The 21,028-nt window shown below is 37.4% G+C and overlaps 1 protein-coding gene across 1 annotated transcript; it reads left to right on the top strand.

The window, feature by feature from the left end:
- Positions 1 to 694: 694 nt before the first annotated feature.
- Positions 695 to 19,736, top strand: CPE (carboxypeptidase E). Its single transcript, XM_014308081.2, has 8 exons — positions 695 to 896; positions 2,622 to 2,789; positions 3,708 to 3,825; positions 4,853 to 5,035; positions 10,923 to 11,062; positions 13,105 to 13,204; positions 15,516 to 15,634; positions 17,023 to 19,736. Exons 1-8 carry the CDS (start codon positions 729 to 731, stop codon positions 17,119 to 17,121), a joined length of 1,095 nt encoding a protein of 364 aa, XP_014163556.1. The 5' UTR covers positions 695 to 728; the 3' UTR covers positions 17,122 to 19,736.
- Positions 19,737 to 21,028: the final 1,292 nt, after the last annotated feature.

Raw genomic sequence — 21,028 nt, 5'->3', positions numbered from 1 at the left:
AACATATATACATATTACACATTTAATATGTGTATTGTATGGTTATGTAATATGTATAACATTTACATTAAATATACACATAAGCATTAAATACAGATTATATGTATGGAATATTTAAGCATGGTATTTAATTTTGTTTATGTTAAATGGAAATTGTTGATTTTATGAGTTAGGTTTTGCATTTGGCCCATAAAGTCTGAGTGAATATCCAAAACACCTGCTGAGTAAGATTTTTCAATCACTGTGATCAACAGCTGGTCATGGCCTTGCTTTAATGAAAGAATTGCAGTTTAATGCATGTGTAGTAGAATAAGCTTTACCTAATCTTGGAGAGAACAGTTAAGATAAGAAGCCCTGTTAGTGTCAGTTTATATATTTTAAAACTAAGTAATCAAGACACACTTTTGTAGTATTGATGCATCAACTGCATTAGATCTCAACAGTAATGTTAATGTTGGTGCTTAGCATTTATTTTGGCACACTGTGTTGTCCTCTGTTCCTCTTGCTCTGCCTTTGGCAAACAGCTGAATATTAATTAGCATTTGTTAAGCCAGAGTTTAGAAGGAGTTTTGAAGCTTCCTGGGGATACCATGCCCAGTTGTGGTAATAGTCACCCCCACATCCCAGTTGTGCAGTGTGATCCGGTCCATAGGTGATTTTTATATGTTGTTCTAAGACATGTTCTTCTTTTTCTTGCAGGGGAGCCAGAATTTAAATATGTTGGGAATATGCATGGGAATGAAGCTGTTGGAAGGGAGTTGCTCATCTTCTTGGCGCAGTACTTGTGTAATGAATACCAGAAAGGAAATGATACTATTATCAACTTGATCCATAGCACACGTATCCACATCATGCCATCTTTGAACCCAGATGGCTTTGAGAAGGCAGCATCCCAGGTTTGTAAGGCTCTGTGTGTAAGAATAGCTATCAGTGTCTGCCAGCTTTATCATAATGGCTCTTGGACTAACAGTTTTACAGATACATGGACTCCTGGTGGCAATTGTTGGATGGAACAACAAAACCAAAGTATTTCCTAATAGTACTGTAGGCTTGTTATGTTTAACAAGGAGGATTTATGCTTGACTTTTCAACAAGTAGCCTTCTCTCCTGAGATTTAAAAATATAATTATGCTTATGTTTCATGCATGTTCTTTCACTAAGTTCACTGATTGAACTGCTTCTCAAAGACAGAACTTTCTAAATAATAAATAAATGATTTCTAGAAATAAATGATGTTTCAAAAGTTCTAGAAAAGTGAAGGTTTCTTTTCTTTAGGGATATTCCCGTGCAAATACACTTAAAAAATTATTCACGTTCCCCAGAGCTTGGTCCCAAAACAACAAGCATTATGAGCCATCTTATTAACATTAATAACTTTTGATTCTTAATTTCATGCATGAAGTACTTTAATTAAGGTATTAGTCAAGAAAATCTAGTATGCATTTTAGGGTGATGACTCAGTCAAGAAACATATAATGTATTAATGCATAATTAGCAAATGAAAATCAAATACTAACCCTGTTATACAAATTCTGGTCAAAATACAGATTCTGTATTTTGTTATAAACAAAAATAAGAATTTCCTTGCTTACAAGGTACATTTATTTTTTAAATTAATATTGAAATGTTGAAAGTTCTCAAGTTCTCTGTTTATGATTAAATAAGTCAAACCTTATTAAGATCTTTATTAAACTGATTCTCATGAAGTCTTTAAAAATATGCACAGACTCTCTATATTCAGTCGTACATCTCCCTCTCGTGGCAGTGAAGCAGAAGCTGTCCTCAGATTGATGTGGCATTTTACTACTTTGAAATATCTCTCTCTCTAGACGTTCATAATATTGTTTGAAACTTTTGCTCCTTAGCCAAAGTACACCTGCTTTTATATGGTTGCCTTAAAATTTAAATATGATTAAAATTTTAATATGATAAGACTCGATTTAGAACTGCTGTTCTAATTTAGAATATCTTGATCCTGTACACAGAGTGTGACAGTAGATTCAGTATACCCCAAATTAAAACCAGTAACCAAACTTAACCTATGTTAAAGAGTACTGAAACCTTACAGAGAGAAGCTAGGGAACACTATGCATTCTGAAGGTATTGCCTTAATGAAATTCAAAACTTATTTTAGAGAATCAGTTTAAAGAAATCAAGTAAAGATTAAGGTCCTTCTTTACCCTGGAAGTTATTTAGGGGAGCTTGAAATAAATGCAAACATTCCTTTGGCTTCCAGGTAAGCCCACAGGTGCTGTGAGTCTCGCTACAATGAGATCTGTAGTTCACAGTCATGGCATGAGGCAATGGGGAAAAGCCAAATCTTGGGGGGAGACCACTGGCACTGAAAAATCTGATACTGCTGGTAATTTTACTTAGTCCAAGTGTGCCATATGAGAATAAGGCTGTCCTGCAAGACCGTCAGTGAAATAGGGGTTGGTTTTGTCCCCACAGAGTTCTAGGACGGAATAAGGGTGGTTGAGTCAGCTCAGGAGTTTTTTCTCCCACATGATCCCTTCTTATTCTCAAGCACATGGGAAGTAAACATACCCATATAAAGCTTGATATGTAATCTCCTGAATCTACTCATCTCCCTTCTCTTTGTGTTCCCTTTCCTCATTTAGCCAGGTGAGCTTAAAGACTGGTTTGTTGGTCGAAGCAATGCCCAAGGGATAGATCTGAACCGAAATTTCCCTGATCTGGATAGAATAGTTTACGTTAATGAGAAAGAAGGTGGCCCAAACAACCATCTTCTGAAGAACATGAAAAAAGCTGTGGATCAGAATCCCAAGGTAAGTAGGGGCTGAAAGTTGGGTCACTGACATGCCCATCTCTTCCCTTTCATGTAAGCAAAAGGTAGTGACCCCTGAGAGCTCTGTGTATGGTCTTTATTGTTCATGTTGTTCTGAATATCTTGTTCATTTTGTTAAATTTATCCATCTGATGCTTCTTGGGTTTTTTTTTGTCTCAAAATGGATTGCTGTAGTATACTTTTTTTATCCATCTTAATCCTTAGACAATTCCTCAGTCAGAAGATATCTTATAATTTTTTGTATAACCTTCTCTCTTGATTTTAAGTTGGTTTTCCAAATCTTCTGCATTTTTACCATTGCCAGAAATTCACTTGTGTATTGTGCTTAATTATTTTGCTAGCCAGACAGCTATTCCCATGCATTTTTGTTAAGTTTAAGCCTTTAATATGCAGCTGTATATCTGGAGGGATTTTTATCTTCTTGTGGTCACCCCCAGAGGAAGTTCTAGAAAATCGAGTGTTGTGACTGCAGTCCCATAGGACTGTGGCCTTAATCTGTGTTCTGGCTTCAAATTCAAAATATAAATAAAGTAATTTTACCTTCCATGCAGAGAAAAGACTATACCAACATTTAAAAAAAATATTTTATAATCCTTTGTTTAAAATTGGGTAGGCTTTTTTATCCATAATGGGAAGAAGTAAAAGATTGAGATTGCTTTTTTTGTAGTCTTACTCTGAGATAGCTGACACCAATTTTGGACTTATATTAATCCACTTAATAAAATTATAAATCTAATGTAAGGACTGATTTAATTTTCTCTGAAGCCAGAATGAAATTGTTGTTCACTTAACTGTCTTGCACAGTTTATGTGGTAATAATTAAGCCCACTGTATTTAATTCAATGTTTCTACATTGGATTATTGATTTGTAACTGCTGGTAATGTTATTCTGTTGTAGCTTGCTCCTGAAACAAAGGGTGTCATTCATTGGATTATGGATATTCCCTTTGTGCTCTCTGCCAATCTTCATGGAGGAGACCTTGTTGCAAACTATCCTTATGATGAGACTCGGAGTGGTATGTAAATAGAAGTTAACATGAAATAGTAGGAGGTAGAAATTTCATTCTGTACTTATTTTGCTGGTAGCTAAGATCCACTTTATAAACCTTGCAAACAAAACCATAAAACACTACAAAATCATATAAAAATTGGGAAAAAAATATAAATGTTATTTATAGCCATTGCTTTCTAATGACTTATTTTATCATGCTAATCACATGATTAAAGCTAGTCACTGTATGACATATTTTCTAGTTTTGAAGATGATAGTTTGTTTCAGTACAAAACTGATGTAATGCCTGAGGGAATCATAGTCCCTCAGATATATTAATCAAGGCAACTTAGCTCTTAAATAGCGGGAGCTGTTTGTACCCTGTTTAAATGAAGTGGGAAAGATATGTCTACGTTAAATTTTCTTGCACCTGTAAAAAATGAATTTCTGAGAGCAGTAGTGTGCTGACAGAAACAACTATCACTGTTGCTGTTTTCAGTATTGGTCCCTTATAAAATGGATCACATTGTGGCATAGATGTAATCATAAAGTATACCGCAATATTAGTTTGTTTTTTTCTGCTGTTATGGGATGAACACATGATCAAAGTTTCATGAAATGATATTGTTTGTGATTCTCTTCTTTCACTTGACTTTATCACAGTTTAATTGCAAATCCTTCTAATATCCAACTATAATACTCTTCAGGGACAAATCTGTGTTTTTGAACTGTATGTTCTTCTAAAAAAATATCTAAAGCCTAGAATAGCTTAGGTTTTGCAGTGGATTTATAAAGTAGTATTTTCATAAATATTGAGACTCTTGTGATGAGCCACTTTAACGATAGGGTAACAATTGCTGAAGTAATGGGGAAATGTTAATGTTAGAAAGATAATGCCATATTAACTTGTGATGCTGTAGGACACTTACCTGTCTACACAGTATTTTCAGGCGCAGTTCTGCTGTGCAGTGCTGGTGATGTAAATTGTGAGAATACTCACTGTTACTGCCCTTTTAATAATCCTTGTTCCTGGGATTTTTTTTCCTCCCTAGGCAGCGCTCATGAGTACAGCTCCTGCCCTGATGATGCTATTTTTCAAAGCCTGGCTCGCAGTTATTCTTCCTTTAACCCTGCTATGTCTGACCCGAACAGACCACCATGTCGTAAAAATGATGATGACAGCAGCTTTGTGGATGGAACAACTAATGGTGGTGCGTGGTACAGCGTCCCAGGAGGTGAGCCCAGCTACAGGAGTCTGTGTCACTGCTTATTCAGGCCTTGAGTTATGTTATCCACAGCTTTTGGTCTGGTTGAGGCTAAATATCAAAGGCTGATCTCTCACCACAGTACGTCTCCAAAATCTGATAAAGCTCGCTGTGATAACTATTAAAATACTCCTTTTTATAGCTCTTTCTACAGCGTTTCTTCAGGCTCCGGGTCATTGCAAATTTAATAGTTCTACAGTGGGCGAGTGATAGCTCTGCTATCATGAAATATTAAGAGAGTCTTGTGGCAGTGAGGGGTTAAGAAAAGAGTGAAAAATCCCCTGACAAACCCTCCACAGAGCAGGCTATTGGCTCATTTGAACCTCAATAATGAAGGCATCCAGGCTGAAGGAAGCAGGGGAGCCTGGTTGCCTGATTCTGCAGTGTTACAGGAAATGGGAGTTTGGCCTTGGATTTTAATGGGAACGAAAGCAGCCATGAAGATACGTGCTTGCATTTGTATCTCCATACTTTGTGGCTTGGTTAGTGCCTGATTCCTGCCCAGGTGCTGTTTCCCAAGACTTTGGTAGAGCCTTCTGTGCTAAGAGGAGCAGCAGAGCTACTGCAGGCATGTCCAGACTAATTTTCCAGAAGTCCAGAAGAGGAGCATGAAATGAGACATTTAATTCAAATGAGACATTTCATTCGTTTCTATTAAGAATTTTGATATATTTGTAAACTGAGCCAAACAGGTCTTGGGATATCTAAATCTTGGAGTGTTTTGTCTCTGCTCAAGTTGGAATGAAAACTGAGCTGAAGATTTCTGAGCCAGCTTGTGTTGGAGTGATTTGCCTGTGCTTTGGCTTTGTTGATTTATGCTGGATAACTTTGAACACACATAACTGTTTTATTCTTTGCTTTTCTCTTGATATTCAATTACAGTCTCTGAATGAATTTTAAATTTTTACCTGAAGTGAATAGGAATCTCTCAAAGCATTAGACAGCCTAAGTGGTAGAGCTAACTCTGCTTCTCTTACAATAAAGGTGGTACTAAAGGAAGAAAATATTTAAGCTCCTGTGAAGAAATTAGAAACAGAACAACTGCTAGTGCTCACACAGCCAGTGATCACCAGGGGCTGAGTATGAAGTGAAATATTGACATTTCTGAATGTAACTAAAACCTCAAGATATCTCTTTGTGTGAAGCTTTCCAGACTTTGAATTGAAACCATTAAAATTCTTGAAAAAATTCTTTGAACCATTAAAACTTGAAAACTGAAGTTTGCAAAAGCTGAAAAATATTAATAGAAACAGTTAAAATATAAAATATTAAAATAGTTAAAATTTGTTTAAATTCAGTTAAAATTTAACTTAATGAAATATTAAATATGAACTATAAAAATGTAGATATATTTAACTTCAGGTTATTTTTCTGTAATAAAATGCTATGAAAAGCAGATTTTCCATTGTTTTGATGAAATACTTTGATTCTGATTAAACGGCTTATGGCAAAGACACATTTTTCCATTGGAAAAAGTCTTTGGAAATTTCCTTTCCTCTTTTTGGATCTTATTTTAAGCTAGATTGCTAATTTCCCAAGTGAGGCCTTTCTTTTTCTCATATTTGTTAATAGGCAGGAATCCTAGTGCTAAGCAGGATCTCTCATCCTAATATGGTGCAACTAATAAAAAATAGAGAGACAACAATATACTTTGGACCATACAGACTGAATCTGTTATTGGTTTGGGTTTTTTTTTCAAGTGCAGAAATCAGCTGGCAAGCTGTGACTTCTGAACAAAACCTCTGTGGTGGTGTTTGCTGACTTAAAAAAACAAATATAATTCAGTGAGAACAGTTTTGCTCTTTCTGTGTCTAGTGCTGGGGAAAATGACTAAACATTGCTCAGTTCAACTGAAAATTTTCTGGGAAGTTTTAATACGAAAAGTTCCATCTGAAAACCAAAATGTGACAGTTCAGTTATGGATGGTATCAGTGATCTTTTGCTGTCCATATGGTAATGAACTCAAAGTTAGCAGCAGCATAAACTGTTGAAAAGCCATTTATGTTGCTTTAGGGAAAGTATTCCACCGTACATCCTTACCAGAGTTAGGAATATACCAAAAGAAACTCTGAAGGCCTTGTCTCCATTGCATCTGCTCCTGTTGGAGCTAAGCTGGTACTTCTCTACATTTGCACCCTTGGGCTCCTTTGGGCTTTTGTACCCCACTTTCCCCTTTTCCCTTCCTTTCTCACTCTTCTACTAAAGATTCCTTTCTGCATTGAACACAGCTCCAGTATCCACTCCTGCCCATTTTCTGTCTCTATCCCTGGCCATCTCCTAGGTTCTGCCTTTGACAGTAGGAAAGGATGATTCTTCATTCTAATGAATTACTATAGGTGCTGTTGCCCTACAGAGCTTATTATGGTGCCCCAGTTGTGCAACATCACTTCTTTGCCATATAATTGGTCCTCAGGGCCTTGTACCTGCTGTAGAAGACAGGCGGGCCAGCAGCCATCTTCGCTGGTTCTTCAGTCTGCAGGGGTGGTGTGTGGATGGCTCTCATGTGACTGTGGATTGCTTTTCATGGCTTTCTGAATACCTGGATTCTTTCAGTAAGAAGGCTGAACATCTGTGGCAGAGACATCTGGTGATAGTCCTTTGCTCTAACTGGAAGTAAGGAGGAGCCCTCCATTGCATTCATGCTCTGTCCTTCCCTTTTGTCTGACCTCAGGATTTCCTCACCAACCTCATGCAAGGTGGCAGTTCCCCTTTCTGGCTTTTTGGGTGGAGAGAGTGGATGACGTAGAGGAATATTTGACTTTTTCTTCTCTCTCTTAATTACACTTTTTGTTAGGTTTTTCTCAACATTACTGTTTGGCAGTTACTTCCTTCTGCAGAGCAGGGGTACAGAGAAAATTTTCCCCCAAGAGCGCCTTTGTGCCAGGTCTCAGGCCATGATGCTGTTATACTTGTAGTAGTTGTCATCTGTAATCAGCTGATCCCTGTAGGTTTTTCAGAGACAGCAAGCCAAGGCAAAGAGGTAATTCTTCTGTGTTCAGGAATGGCTCTTTTAGCCATCAGACTCAGGAGAAAAAAATTCGTACACAAAAACCACTATGTTTTTAGTGGAGGCCTTCTCTCTATCAGCATGTAATTAATGATTTCACTCATGCACAAGAAAGCCAAACTAAATTTGCAGAAACAGCTTTAATTTTTGGCATTTCCTTAGCTGCTGACTGTATAACTTTTCAACATGTGTAATGACTTTTTAATGTATCTTTTGTGTGGAGTACCTATCTGGAACCATAAATGAGAAGAACAGGTAGTAATCAATTACTACCTAGCCACATGCCTGCTCTGCTTTTTCTGTCATTACAGAGTCACCTGAGTCTAATAAGATTTATGTCATTACAAAAATAGCTTTTCAAAGCAGCTTACTTTGCTATACTGTTAGGCCATTGTTTAAGTGTCTTTTTTTAATTTTCAGATACTCTATCACCCTTGGCACTCAACTAATTCCTAACTTGGATTACCAGTTTTGCAAGCAGTGTTAGCTTTTTTTTGGATTTTATTAAACACTAATGTAGGAGACATTCATGTTTTCCCCATTCAAGTACATCCTGTCCTGCTAAAGGTCTTTTCTATGTGAAGAAGCTGAGCTAACTTAGTGCTGTAACTTGCAGTTCAAAATCTTAAGTAATTCTGATGCCAGGGGCACACCCTGCATTCTACTTTATTTATGAAGCTTGGTGTTCCTTTACTAAAACCTGAAGAAATTAGGTTTTTTCCCATATTCTAAGCTTACTTTTGTAAGCAGTAACATAAGGACGCTATAGTCCCTCAGCCACTGGAGTAGTGCAACAGAGAAGTTTTTGTGTTCTCAGTTTCAAAGTTCTAGTTGTGGTCAGCAATAAAGGGCATTCATTGCTGAATCTCAGTTATATCTGATGCATCTAAGTCTTTCTGATCTTCAGAGATCAGCTCCTGTTAAAGTGTGAGAAAGTCAGTGCTACAATTTCTCACAGTGAGAGGCTTTGGGAGCATGAAGATGGGCATGCATGTGATACATGCCACGGATAGGGCGCTCCAAGGACTTGACCAGGGGCAGCAAAGTTGCTGCAATATTTGATAAATCTTTAGAAATGTTTTGGTTTCTTATGTATTGCACCTAATCACCATTGTGGACAGGGAGGTAAAGAGTGCACAGCCCAATGCACTCCAGATTGCACATGTGGTAGGCTATAGTTTAGATCTTGGCCAGCTTCATCCCATTCTCTGTCCCAGAGATAAAAACAGATGAATTTTTTTTCAGGAGTCACACATAAACCTTGGACAAGGCCAGGCCCTGGGAAACAAACTGTAGGATATGGACATTGTGCACAAAACTGGAAAATATATTGCTTCTTTTTTCTGTTCTTGAGAAACTAGGGCATCCCTGAGTAATACTTTGGGAAGAAAGAGAAATTTTCTGAGAATTGGAACAGTAATGGTCTAGAGTTGCTGTCACTACAGTAAAATTACATTGTGTCCTTTGGCTCCCTGTTTTGCTCTTCATGTATTCTTTCTTTCTTTTAGAAGAAGTACAAAAATCAACAAAAGCAGCATTATCTAGTGTCCAGAACAGATGCATGATAGTCAGCACTGCTGTCAGGATTTTACTCATGACTCCACTGCTCTCTTGCTGTGTATTGCTGAATGGTCCATCTAAGAGTTCTGCCTGCTGGAACATCAGAGCCATCCCTCCCAGGGGCCTTTGCCTTCAGTGTCCTCATTCTTCTAAAAAAAAAAAAAAAGGGTTAGAAATAAAAAGGCTCTTTCACCAGTCAGAAGAATTCCTGTGCCTGTCAGTAGTTGGGAGTCTTGTTACCTGGTTGGCAGAAAAGAATCTCTTCACCTTAGTGTGCTGGCAAAATCCCACCTGACTCAGTCTGTTTGCTATCCTTGGGGTTCTCTTTGGGATGTGACACCAGCTCTCTGGGCAGTTATGGACCCATGAACAACGCTGGTGCTCAGTAAAGGGCCTCAGAGGTCTCATATGCAGCTTACATGGGGGAACACAGAGCTGCATGAATTAACTGTCCTAGAAACACTTCTGAATCCCTCAGTGACCTCCATGGTGCTGCTCAAAAGGCTTGATGGTCACTTTATTTTAGGCATCCATCCACTGACTCTGCTAGCTAGACAGACTGGGGAAGGGAGGGATAGTCCTACATCAGCTTCTGCAAAACATGTATTTATAACCCTCCTGGGGACAGCCACTGTCTCTCTCCAGTTGGTTGATCCAGTTACAAAACTGGAAATCTCCAAATTTTGGTTGACCAATTTAAGCAAATAGCCAGTATACCCCTTTAGTAAGTGGGGGGGCTCAGAAATGTAAAAGAATTAATATTCCCCATCAAGTTTTTATTCTTAGTGATGATGCCAGTATGCTACTTATGTTTTAAAATTTCAGTTATTAAAGTTGCATTTATAGTGATGCTTCTCCTCTCCTTCAAAGGGTATCTAATATTGATTTTGCAGAATCATTGAGTTGGAGAAACTCTATTTGTAGAAAAAATTTCATATAAATAAATCTTATAGGAAGTTTTATTTTGTATGTTTTTGGTGGAGAATATTTGAAAACTGTGAAATCTATTTGAAATCCTCTTCCTTAATAAGGAAATGTTTTCCACGTAAAATGTTAGTAATGTGAAACATTTTATTTTCAGAAAAAAACCACATTTTTCACCCATCTTTTTGTCCTGTTGGTTTGTCTGATTTAAAGCTTCTGAATTCAAAATTAAGCAGATGGAGTGGAGCTTCATCAATTGTATTTATAGCTGTTCTTTTCTTAATAGTCCCAGCATTTCATGTGTCCCCCTTATTTACTTCAGAGTAACACAAAATGCATCACTACCTCTCTTTTCTGGCATTGCAGGAATTCAGGATTTCAATTACCTCAGCAGCAACTGCTTTGAAATCACAGTGGAGCTTAGCTGTGAAAAATTCCCACCTGAAGAAACTCTGAAGGGCTATTGGGAGGACAACAAGAACTCTCTTATAAATTACATTGAGCAGGTAACAGAGAAGAGGATGGCAAAACCAGCTATTGTGCATAAAGCTTCTAAACTTTGTGCTTTGTGAACATCTCATTCAAAATATCATATTAATCCAGATGTTGCTTTAATTCTTATTTGTCTCTGTGGTGGTAAATCCTGTGTGATATTTCTAAAGTGGAAGAAGAGTGGAAAAGAAGGATGAATTTACAGTATAGAATCCCTCTCAGCCTACTTAAGCTGTTGCTGACATTTAATTTAAAGTATTTGTGTTGGGTTTGTCAATGAAAAGAAATACAAATCTCCATGGTCTATGATTGACTCCCCCAGTGCTGGTGTGTGTGCTCAGAGAGATGGATTGCCCTCTGCAGGTATTCCAGTGGGTTTGCAGATGTGGGATGGATCATTCTGTGGGTGTACAGGAACCTGGGCAGCTGGATTAGACCATAGAGAATTTCTGAAACCTGAATATTGTAGTTAAAAATTACAAATAAATCTGATATCATTAGTGTTGCACACCTGAGATTATAAAATGAGAAACACACTTTGTTAGCACTGCCCATCAATTAATACATTCATTTCTTTAAGGACTTAATTATGTAGAAATGCTTCAGTTAGCCAGAAATCTGAAATATTTGAATATTTCAAGTGTTATATTGTTCTGTTACAATATTATCTGTAGGCTGAGGAAAAAGCTGTACTTGTCCTGCAGGTTTTTACCCATTCTTTGTGGAATCCATCTCAAATTGTTCAGCTCCTCTGCACAGGGGTTAATTTTCTCTGACTCATGGAAAGCTGCATTGTCACTGCATTTTCAAAATTGCTCATGTATAAGATACTATTTTGCCAACTTCCTTTGCTCCTGTGGAGCTACCAGCTTTCTCCTTGAAGTTCAGATGGTCTGTTTGGCATTGGCTTTTATCTTCTTGCAGGATAAGATGACCAGATCTGTGCTCCAGCTCCCCTTGGAGTGCTGGGAACAGTGCAAATATGTAATTTCAGGTTTTCTAAGGCTTCTCCCAGACTGTATATTAGAGGAATCTGAACTAAATCTGTCATCTGAACTAAGATGCAGCTGAATTCACCATATAGGTTCATAAAGGGGAACATCAGTATCTCAAAATAAAACTCAGGATCCACAAGCTTTTTCAAAGCACACAGAATCTGAGAGAAGCCTGAACTTCACAGTGCATTGCTGCTTTATTTCCAGGCTCACAGTGAGGTACATCTCCACAGAGGTTCCCAACATCCCCTCATCCCCAGCACCAAGAGTTCCCTACTTCTGGAGATGAAAAGGCAGTTGATCCTCACTCTCTTGCTTCTGAGGAGTTTGCTTTCAGGCTGTGCTTAAGATGCACTGGCAGGACTGATCTCTCTGCACACTGAGATCATATCAGTGTTTTAATTTCATTTCTAGTGGGAGCAGATGGATTAGGTACTGCTGGGGCTGTTATCTGGAGCATGAAGGAGCAAGGACATGACCCACCAGTGCCCTTCTCCCGCAGTCCAGGAGGGAATGTTGTGACTCTCTGTGGTCCCAGCTCACAGAGCTGGATGTTTGGGGTGTCCAATAGAAAGCTCAAGCATCTCACAGAGGGATTGCCCACTGAAGTCCAAGTGACTTCAAAGTGCATTTAATTTGCTAATGCTTCACCTTTAAGAAATTATGTCATTAGCTCTACATTCTTGCAGTTGATGAAACTTTTAAAAGAATGTTTCCATAGGCTGTTCTTTCAAAGCTTTTCTGTGCATTCATTAATCCCCAATATGACAAAGATTTCCAAGTCAATGTTTACATGTATTATTACTTGCTGTGTATTTCTGAGAATTACTTGCAGTGAATAGATATGTTATTATAACTGCCTGCTGAATTATTTTCCTCTTCATTCCCTGTTCCATTATGATATTTAGTATTTATCATTGATAGTGGTGAGCCTGTAAACTGTGGGATTCATAGCATGCTTTGTTAGATATATCAATAGGTATTCCATTGCCAAAAAATCCCATCTTTTCTTAAGAATTTTTTTTTTATTTACCATTTGCTGGTGACCTTATTTATTTTAGATTCATCGAGGAGTGAAGGGGTTTGTTAAAGATCTTCAGGGCAATCCAATAGCAAATGCTACAATTTCTGTGGAGGGGATAAGCCATGATGTTACATCAGGTGAGTGTGGTACCTCAGCAGTGCTTCTCCTTGGCTTAGCAACCTGGAGCCATTTCACATCTTTTTAACTGCAGCTTTAAGGGAGCAAAAGTTTGAAACCAGGACGGTATTTTGGACCTCAAGAAGTTTGTTGTCCACAGGATTTTACAAATCTTTCACTTGTATTTTGCTCTCAGAGTAGATGAGACTGGATTTTTTTACTTCATGGGTCTCTGGTGTAAATTGGTTTGGGTGCCTCTAGACTGTCTTCTAGTTTGTGAGGCAAATCGTGTTTCAGAGATCTGACAGGATTCAAAGCTCTGTCAAGAGTGCTGCCTTCAGTTTGAAGGCTAAATTTTAGTCCAAAAGTGTTATATTTTTCACAATGCAGTCATACCTTTTGGTATGTAAATTCTTGACAGATTTCCAATTTACATAACCTCCTTCAGCAAAGATAAATTCTCTCTGCTGTTTACAATTACGTGATGTTTTTTCAGAAGGGTAGTTCTAAAAGATGAAAGCATTGTGTTGGTTGGTTTTGACAGAAAATGATGTGTCACCTCTTCAGTGATGATGTGCTTTGTTCTAGGAGTGAGTTCAGAAGGTAGCTTGCACACTGTGCCAACTTTCAGCCTTCCCTTTACACCTATGCTCTCCTATCCTGAGCGACATTTTTTGATTTGCAAAAGATACCAATTAGAGAAACAATAAGGAAATGTCATTGCTTTATGCATGAGCTTATTTTATGGTCATTTTCTCAATGATATGTCTCACTATACTGTCACAGAAATGCAGAATATTATGGAACAGGACTGGTATGATATTCAGTCACCTCTGATTTGTGTTTGCGTGTCACCTGCAAAGACACCACCAGCACTTCTGCCAAGCAGGAGAACAGTCTGTGAAAACATGAGTTACTTTCTGTCACTGTAAACAAGGAGACAAAATGCATGGAGACGAGATAAATTGTCAGGCATAATAAAAAGGGTATAAACTGTTTAAAGAGGTATTTGAGAGAGAGGAGCTCATGCTTCTATGACACAAAAATTGCATCTAATTATAAATCTTATCACATCATTGTGTGTGTATAAGACTTAAAGTCATGTATTGTCAAAACAGGGATGAAAACAAGTACTTGAGTATTAGCACAGTCGAAATGAGGGAGAAATATTCTTTGGCTTTTCTCCTGCTCTTTATTCATGAGTTGAAATTCTGCTTTGTTCCAGTGACAGAAATTAGAATAGATCATTGCTGTAGTTCTATAGCAATTTTTTTTTCCATTCTGTTTCATGAAGAGAAAAATCTGGGAACAACTGGACTGACTACTGACTTTTTTTTTTTTTCCATGCAAATAGCAGATACTTAAGTAATTTTTCCCTTTGTACACTGTGTAGCTGCAGATGTGGTGAAAAACCATTTAAGGGACTAGTGCAAAAAGCATGGCCAAATCTTCTAAATGGCACTGCTTTCTGAACTTCAGAATAGCTCTGCAATCTTTTCTGGAGGTCAAGAAATTCAGATTATTAGCCTGTGACAAATTAGATAATTGCCTACTGCTGGTGCAGGGAAGATCTGAGTCTTTGTGAAAATGCAATAGGGTCATTTCTAGAGAAGATGATGACGAGTTTTGATTCTGTGACTGGAAAACATAAACTGTAGTAACAGTGTGGGAGGAGCCTTTCTTTGACCTGAGTGGATCAAGCTTCCATTTCTTTGTTTCTCTGAACCAAAGAAAAAACCCTTGACAATGCCTGGACACTGAAACATGTAGATAATGATCCTTCAAGGGTGATGCACATGCGATATTCTAGGAAAATAGGATTTGTGGCTTTTTCTGAAAGATGAGAAAGGTAGTCCTATTTATTTAAATTTGATGAGAATGAAATTTATTTACACTTGGATTATCAGAATACCAAGGAACATTAAAAATCCATATCACATTGCAAACAGAATCTCAGACATTTAGCAGGGACTTTACATTGGCTAAGGGGTGCTTTCAAGTGGAGTAATGTCCCATAAAGTCCTTTTCTTCAGTGTGATGGAGAGCCTTCAGCCTCAGCAGGCATAATCTTTCATGGGGGCTCCAGCACAACTTCAAAATTTAATTTTTTTTTGATTATCTGAAAGGAAGCAAATATGATACATACATACATACACACATATATATATATATGTTTAGCTTTTACTGAAGGAAGAAAGAAGGAACTGCCTTTTAGGCAGTCAAAAAGAAAGCACTGACAGGAATATAAAAGATTGACATATGAGCCTTTCTTCTTAGCTGTGTAATTAGTCTTATACATATTTATTTGGGTTCTTTTCTTCTTCTTTACAGCCAAGGATGGTGATTACTGGAGATTGCTTGTGCCTGGAAATTACAAAGTTACAGCCTCAGCACCAGGCTATTTAGCAATAACTAAAAAAGTGGCTGTGCCCTTCAGCCCTGCCGTTGTGGTAAGTGCTCTCATGTGCTCATTTATCCTCTATTATACATTTAAAAGGTCCCTTTTACCTTCATGGTATGCGTGTAAGGAGGAGGTGATTTTTCAGAATATTCCAGTACATGTTAATTTAGAAAGTCTGGAAATTACTCTTCCAGCACTTGATGCACCAGCCGCTGAGAGCAATCTCACTATAAATACATTTCATCTCTTAGCATTCTTATTTATAATAAAAAGACACAGATAAGGGTAATATTGAGATAACATGTTACTGGTACATGTCTGAATAAAATGTTATTGAATATCTTTTAATAGCACAACATAAAAATGATTTAGACATTTTTTTAATTTAATTTGTCAAATGAGTACCTCCTTAGGTTAAAACCAGTGGCCAGCTCTGTGCAGAAGGGTAGCAATGGGCCACTGCTTTGCATGGGTATCCAGTATGCGAGGTTAATAAGATCTAGACTCCATCTAAGGTTTCAGAAGCATTTTTAATTCACTCTCTGAACAGATGTGGAGGTATTTAAAATAAATGCTATTTCACTAGTGTGAATCACATGTTAAGATATACTAAAGGAAGAAGTTTTTTAAAGAGAGGGTGATAAAGTTCTGGAATGGTCTGCCCGGGGAGCTGGTGGGGTCACCATCCCTGGATGTGTTTAAGAAAAGTCTGGATGTGGTATTTGGTGCCATGGTTTAGTTGAGGTGTTAGGGTTGGGTTGGACTCAATGATCTCTAAGGTCTCTTCCAACTTAGCCATTCTGTGAATTATGTGAAACTAGCACATTGTATCTACACTGAGGAGCCAGGTGTTAGGAAAAGCTCCCTGGATCTTTTTGATGGCATAAAATTGAATACATGTTTTGAAATGCTGGGGGTCTGCAGTGGTAGGTGTTAGCTGAGATTAGCTCTGTTGGTTAGACAATGGAGCTCATAAGAGTTGGACTTGATGACCCTTGTGGGTCCCTTCCAACTCAGAATATTCTGTGATCTGTGTTGGCAATATGCTGGTGATACTTTTTATAATACACCATATGATTTATGTGTCTGTCTATTATTCAGTTTTAATTTCATTGGCCCATACTTTCTGAAATTTTTAGTCAAGTCAAATACAAGTGGACAGATGTCTGGTTCTTTGGAATTTTTGCTCACCTGTGTGTATTTTTTGGATAAGTTGGATATTGGATATATATATATATTTGGATATTGATATACTAGTATTGCACATATTTAAATCAGCTTTGAGACACTTTGGAATAAACCCAGCCTGAACCAGAAGGTACCTCTCTAAGCCCTATGTTTGTGTTAAGCATCTTCTTTCAATAGATGACTCTTAAAAGCCTAACTATTCTCCATCTGTAAGTCTTACTGATGTTTTTGATTGTTTCTCTTAATCAGGTTGATTTTGAGCTGGAGTCACTGTCTGAAAGAAAAGAAGAGGAAAAAGAAGAGTTGATGGAGTGGTGGAAGATGATGTCAGAAACATTAAATTTTTAAATGATGATTTTGGCTTTACAGCTTTTAATCTATTATATGTTGACTTAGTATAATGTACTGTGGAAAATCCCTATATTCTAGATTTTGTGCACTTCACAATAATTAACTTTGAATTTTTCAGTCATCTTTTGATTAATATAATTACAAATAACTACTAGCCTCCTAGATAGATAAATAAGTTATTAATTTTCTTTCATATTGTTATAGAAAATTTACTCTTCTATAAAAATCAGAACAAATGAATGAATATGCAGCCTATATGACAGTAAAATCTGTTGTGTATTATTTGCAAGTTCAGAATATGTAGGTTAACACTTGATTTTAAAAAATAAATATGCTGTAGTTGATTACAGATACTGCCAGAAATATTTGACAGTGCATAGTAGTAGACAGTGCTCTTTACTGAGTTCTATAATGGATGTTATTGAAAAGATTTATAACAACAGTGTGTGGTGAAATAATGTTTTACAAGGATTAAAATTCAGTATAACACTTTGTATGTCTCTGGTGTTGGAGCTATTCAAATATGTTAGAAACACAAGCTGACTTCATTTTAGTAAGAAGAAAGAATCTGCGTAAACTCTTTAATAAAAGATGGCACAGAATGAATTCAGGAAAAAGCAGAGCTTCATTCCTTAAACAGTTGATAATATTTGGAGATCAGGTTTTAATTATTTCTCATTACTTGTTAAACAAATTAGAAATTCTGAGTGGAAGAAGAAGATCTAGTGCATCTCATTTATAGGCTGCTTGTGTTTGTTCTACGGCAAGAAAAAAATAATTTCAGGTGAAGTCTGTTTTAATTAAGTAATTACCTTTTCAACAATCTTTACTTGTATCAGTGATGTCTAGATAATCAGCTAAGAGTTCATCTTTTCACTGAAGGCTACCAAAATATTACAGTTTAGACAATTAACTGGAAATCTACGGAGATTGTATTTTTAGTGTTGCAAGTCAATAATGGATTTGTTTCAACCTCTGTTTCTTCTGCTGGCTAGTCTTATCTAAAACTAGAAACAAGACAGATAAGTGAAATTTTTTTCAGTGTGGTGAAATTTTCAGAAAAATGTTGAAGGTGATACAAAAGCAACTTTGATTTAAAACAATTCTTTTTGGTCCCTTTTTGATTTTTTTTAACTTTAATTAACATGCTATGGTATTTTGGCCAAGATGAGTGAAATTTGCAGAGCCAGAGAATACCCGTGGACCACAGCAGGTGCAAGTTTGGTGTAATTCTTCGGAAGTGACTCCTGGTATGCTACTTGAGATAAGCTAAGCATCTCGTCTGTTTGAAAGCTTACATACATTGCTAGTCTATTTTAATTCAAGATCAGATATTTGATATAGATTTCCTTCCTCTGTTTCTTTAATACCACTCTCTGTGTTTTGATTAGCATATTATTTTAGCTGGTGCTCTTTTGGAACCAATCAAGAGTGGACTATCACACTCCTGCTGTGAGTGAAAAATCACATATTCAGGTGCAGGATCCAAATTAACCTCCTTTGGGTATTAAAAAATTTACTGCAAGTACTGTTTTCTGAGAATTTTAAATTCTTTAATAAAAATAGCACTTGATCCTTTTAAGAAACAGGCTTAAGGTTTGACACGCAATGGTAAACTGAACAGCAATAAAAAAGCATAAATTTTCTCTCTCTGATGAAGAGTTTGTGATGCAATCTGCAGCTCATTGGGATTGTAGATGTTTAACTCCAAAATTCAGAGGAAATTTACTTACTCTAAGTCATTATATAGTGATGAGCTTTGATTCTCCATTGCAATGAAAAACCCCAGTGGCAAATAAAGAATCTTATCTGAATGTGTCTTAATAACACCTTGTGGCTACCTGTGCACAAAAGCATGCATAAAGGATGCCTGGTTACACCAACTTGGATGTCTATGACAATTTGAAAGGCCAAGATGTGGCACAGAACATATTCTGTGTCTGTAAGTAATGATCTTGTTTTTAATTGAACCAGGTAAAGTTGAAGTAAATGGTATAAAAATGAATTATAACATGATGTTGCTGTCACATGGGCAAATGGCTACAGGAGTGTAAACTAATGTAATAAGGCAAGTGTATATTTGTACAGAACACCCTGGTCTGCCTCTTCCAAACCTAAGAATTTCAATCCAAATGACACTTCATGGTGCGATGCCTGTCGTGCATCCAGTCTTCCTGTGGCATAGTTAGTGCAGACATTACATCAAAGTGATCTCATAACAGGTTTCTAATCCACACCTGTGTGATGTGTGAGATCCCCTGGTCTACTGTTTCGTACATTTGCAATTAAATGTGGTGTCCCCTAAGTGATCTGTTTGTTGTGCTCTAGATGACTGCTTGCTATTACTGTGTTGAGAAAAGGTAAAAGTGATTAAATGTTACAGCACCAGAACCACTGCCACTGTTCTTGCTCTAGGTAAACATCCTTAAGAACAGCGTACCCAGGACTCTCAATAAATTAATTCATTATGTAGCTTGCTGAGCTGAACTGTGTTGTAGGACTGTGTATGTTTAATGGAAGATTAAAGTGTTATGTGATGCTGAGCTTTTGGTTAAAAAGGCACATGCTGTACTATTGTACAATAAATCTACAGTTTTATTTAAAATGTAAAATGTGTGAGTAATTTGCAGGTTCAAAATGTGACCTCTTTGGCTGTGCATGTCTGCAGAGTATGCCATAAACATCCTCAGTAGGTGTGCATGCCAGTTAATTTGTTGTTTGAACAGAGAAAGGAGACCAGGATTAGTGCTGATATCCCACTGAGCGCCATCCACAGCCCCTTAACTTTGTGCCAGACCATCCTGCTTTTGGAGTATACGTCTTTCTGAGCACTTCTCCCATGGAGGCTTTCAAGTCAAGTAAGGGACATTAATGAGATGCTCTGCCTCCATGCAGGGCTGGTGGGGACAGGGTGTCTGTCTTACAGTGTTTACAAATCTTTTTCCGTATTGATCCTTAGCACTAGAAAGCACATTGTGCAAGGTGTTTGCAAATCTTTGGTACTACACATTCCTTATAACTGCAGGGGTCAGGATTATAGAAAAATGGAAGTCAGTCAAATTAAATCACTGCATCTGAATTGTGTTTGCCAGCTAGGTTGTGGTGTTTACATCCATATATGTGAATTCACATACAGCCTTGGCTAGTCCTGAGCTGCAAATGACATAATTAAAGTGTAAATTAAAACTGAGATGGTAGGTTAGAAAGAATTGCTGTCAGATTTTTCTGAGTTTTTTTTTTTTCTAGCAGCTATATAGGAACACTTAATAACTAGGCCATGAAACAAAGAGCTTTCAGAGAAGATAGGAGGAGATGGAATTTAAAGTTAAAAGGTGCTTTTCCAATGAGCTGATTTTCTCCTGTATCTGTGTTTAGTTTGACTCATGTTTGTGGAGGCTGTAGGATAGCAGCAGTTTAATGACGGCCTCTCTGAATAGAGCAGCTCTCTAGAGCTTCCCAGTAAACCTGCTCCACTGTAAGAACGCCTTACTTCCTGCTTGTGGTTTGCTCTGGAAACGCAGGACTGAGAGATGCCACTTCAGTGCTTGCTTTCTACCTTCCTGAATCTTGCAAAATACTTGTTCTGATCCCCTCCTTGCAAGTATTTTATTCCCTGTGTATGTTTCTGTTTGTGTAGAGCTATGTCTGTTATGAATAATTTACTGCTTGTTAAGCTGCCTCATAGGTTTGGCCATTGACACAGCCTCTCTTCCATTATTTCTGACTTAGATAATTAAACCCAGAAAAAAAAAACCACTCAGATTTTTTGAAATCCATGGCATTAAAAAACCCCAAAACAGTGGGTTTGTTTGCCTCTTAGCTTTGAGGGTTCCAAGTGAACTTGCTTCAAGTTCTTGTTCCTAAAGCCTGCTTTAGGGAGAGAAGTGGATGACAACAGAGAAGG

This window comes from Geospiza fortis, unplaced genomic scaffold, assembly GCF_000277835.1.
Source record: "Geospiza fortis unplaced genomic scaffold, GeoFor_1.0 scaffold40, whole genome shotgun sequence".
Lineage (NCBI taxonomy): Eukaryota > Metazoa > Chordata > Aves > Passeriformes > Thraupidae > Geospiza > Geospiza fortis.
The sequence above is the reverse complement of the archived record's forward strand: the minus strand, read 5'-3'. Positions and strand labels throughout refer to the sequence as shown.

Coding starts and splice junctions, on each gene's coding strand:
- CPE (XM_014308081.2), top strand. CDS start 729: ATGCATGGGAATGAAGCTGTTGGAAGGGAGTTGCTCATCTTCTTGGCG. Junction 3,826..4,852: donor TTATGATGAGACTCGGAGTG/GTATGTAAATAG, acceptor TTTCCTCCCTAG/GCAGCGCTCATGAGTACAGC. Junction 5,036..10,922: donor GTGGTACAGCGTCCCAGGAG/GTGAGCCCAGCT, acceptor CTGGCATTGCAG/GAATTCAGGATTTCAATTAC.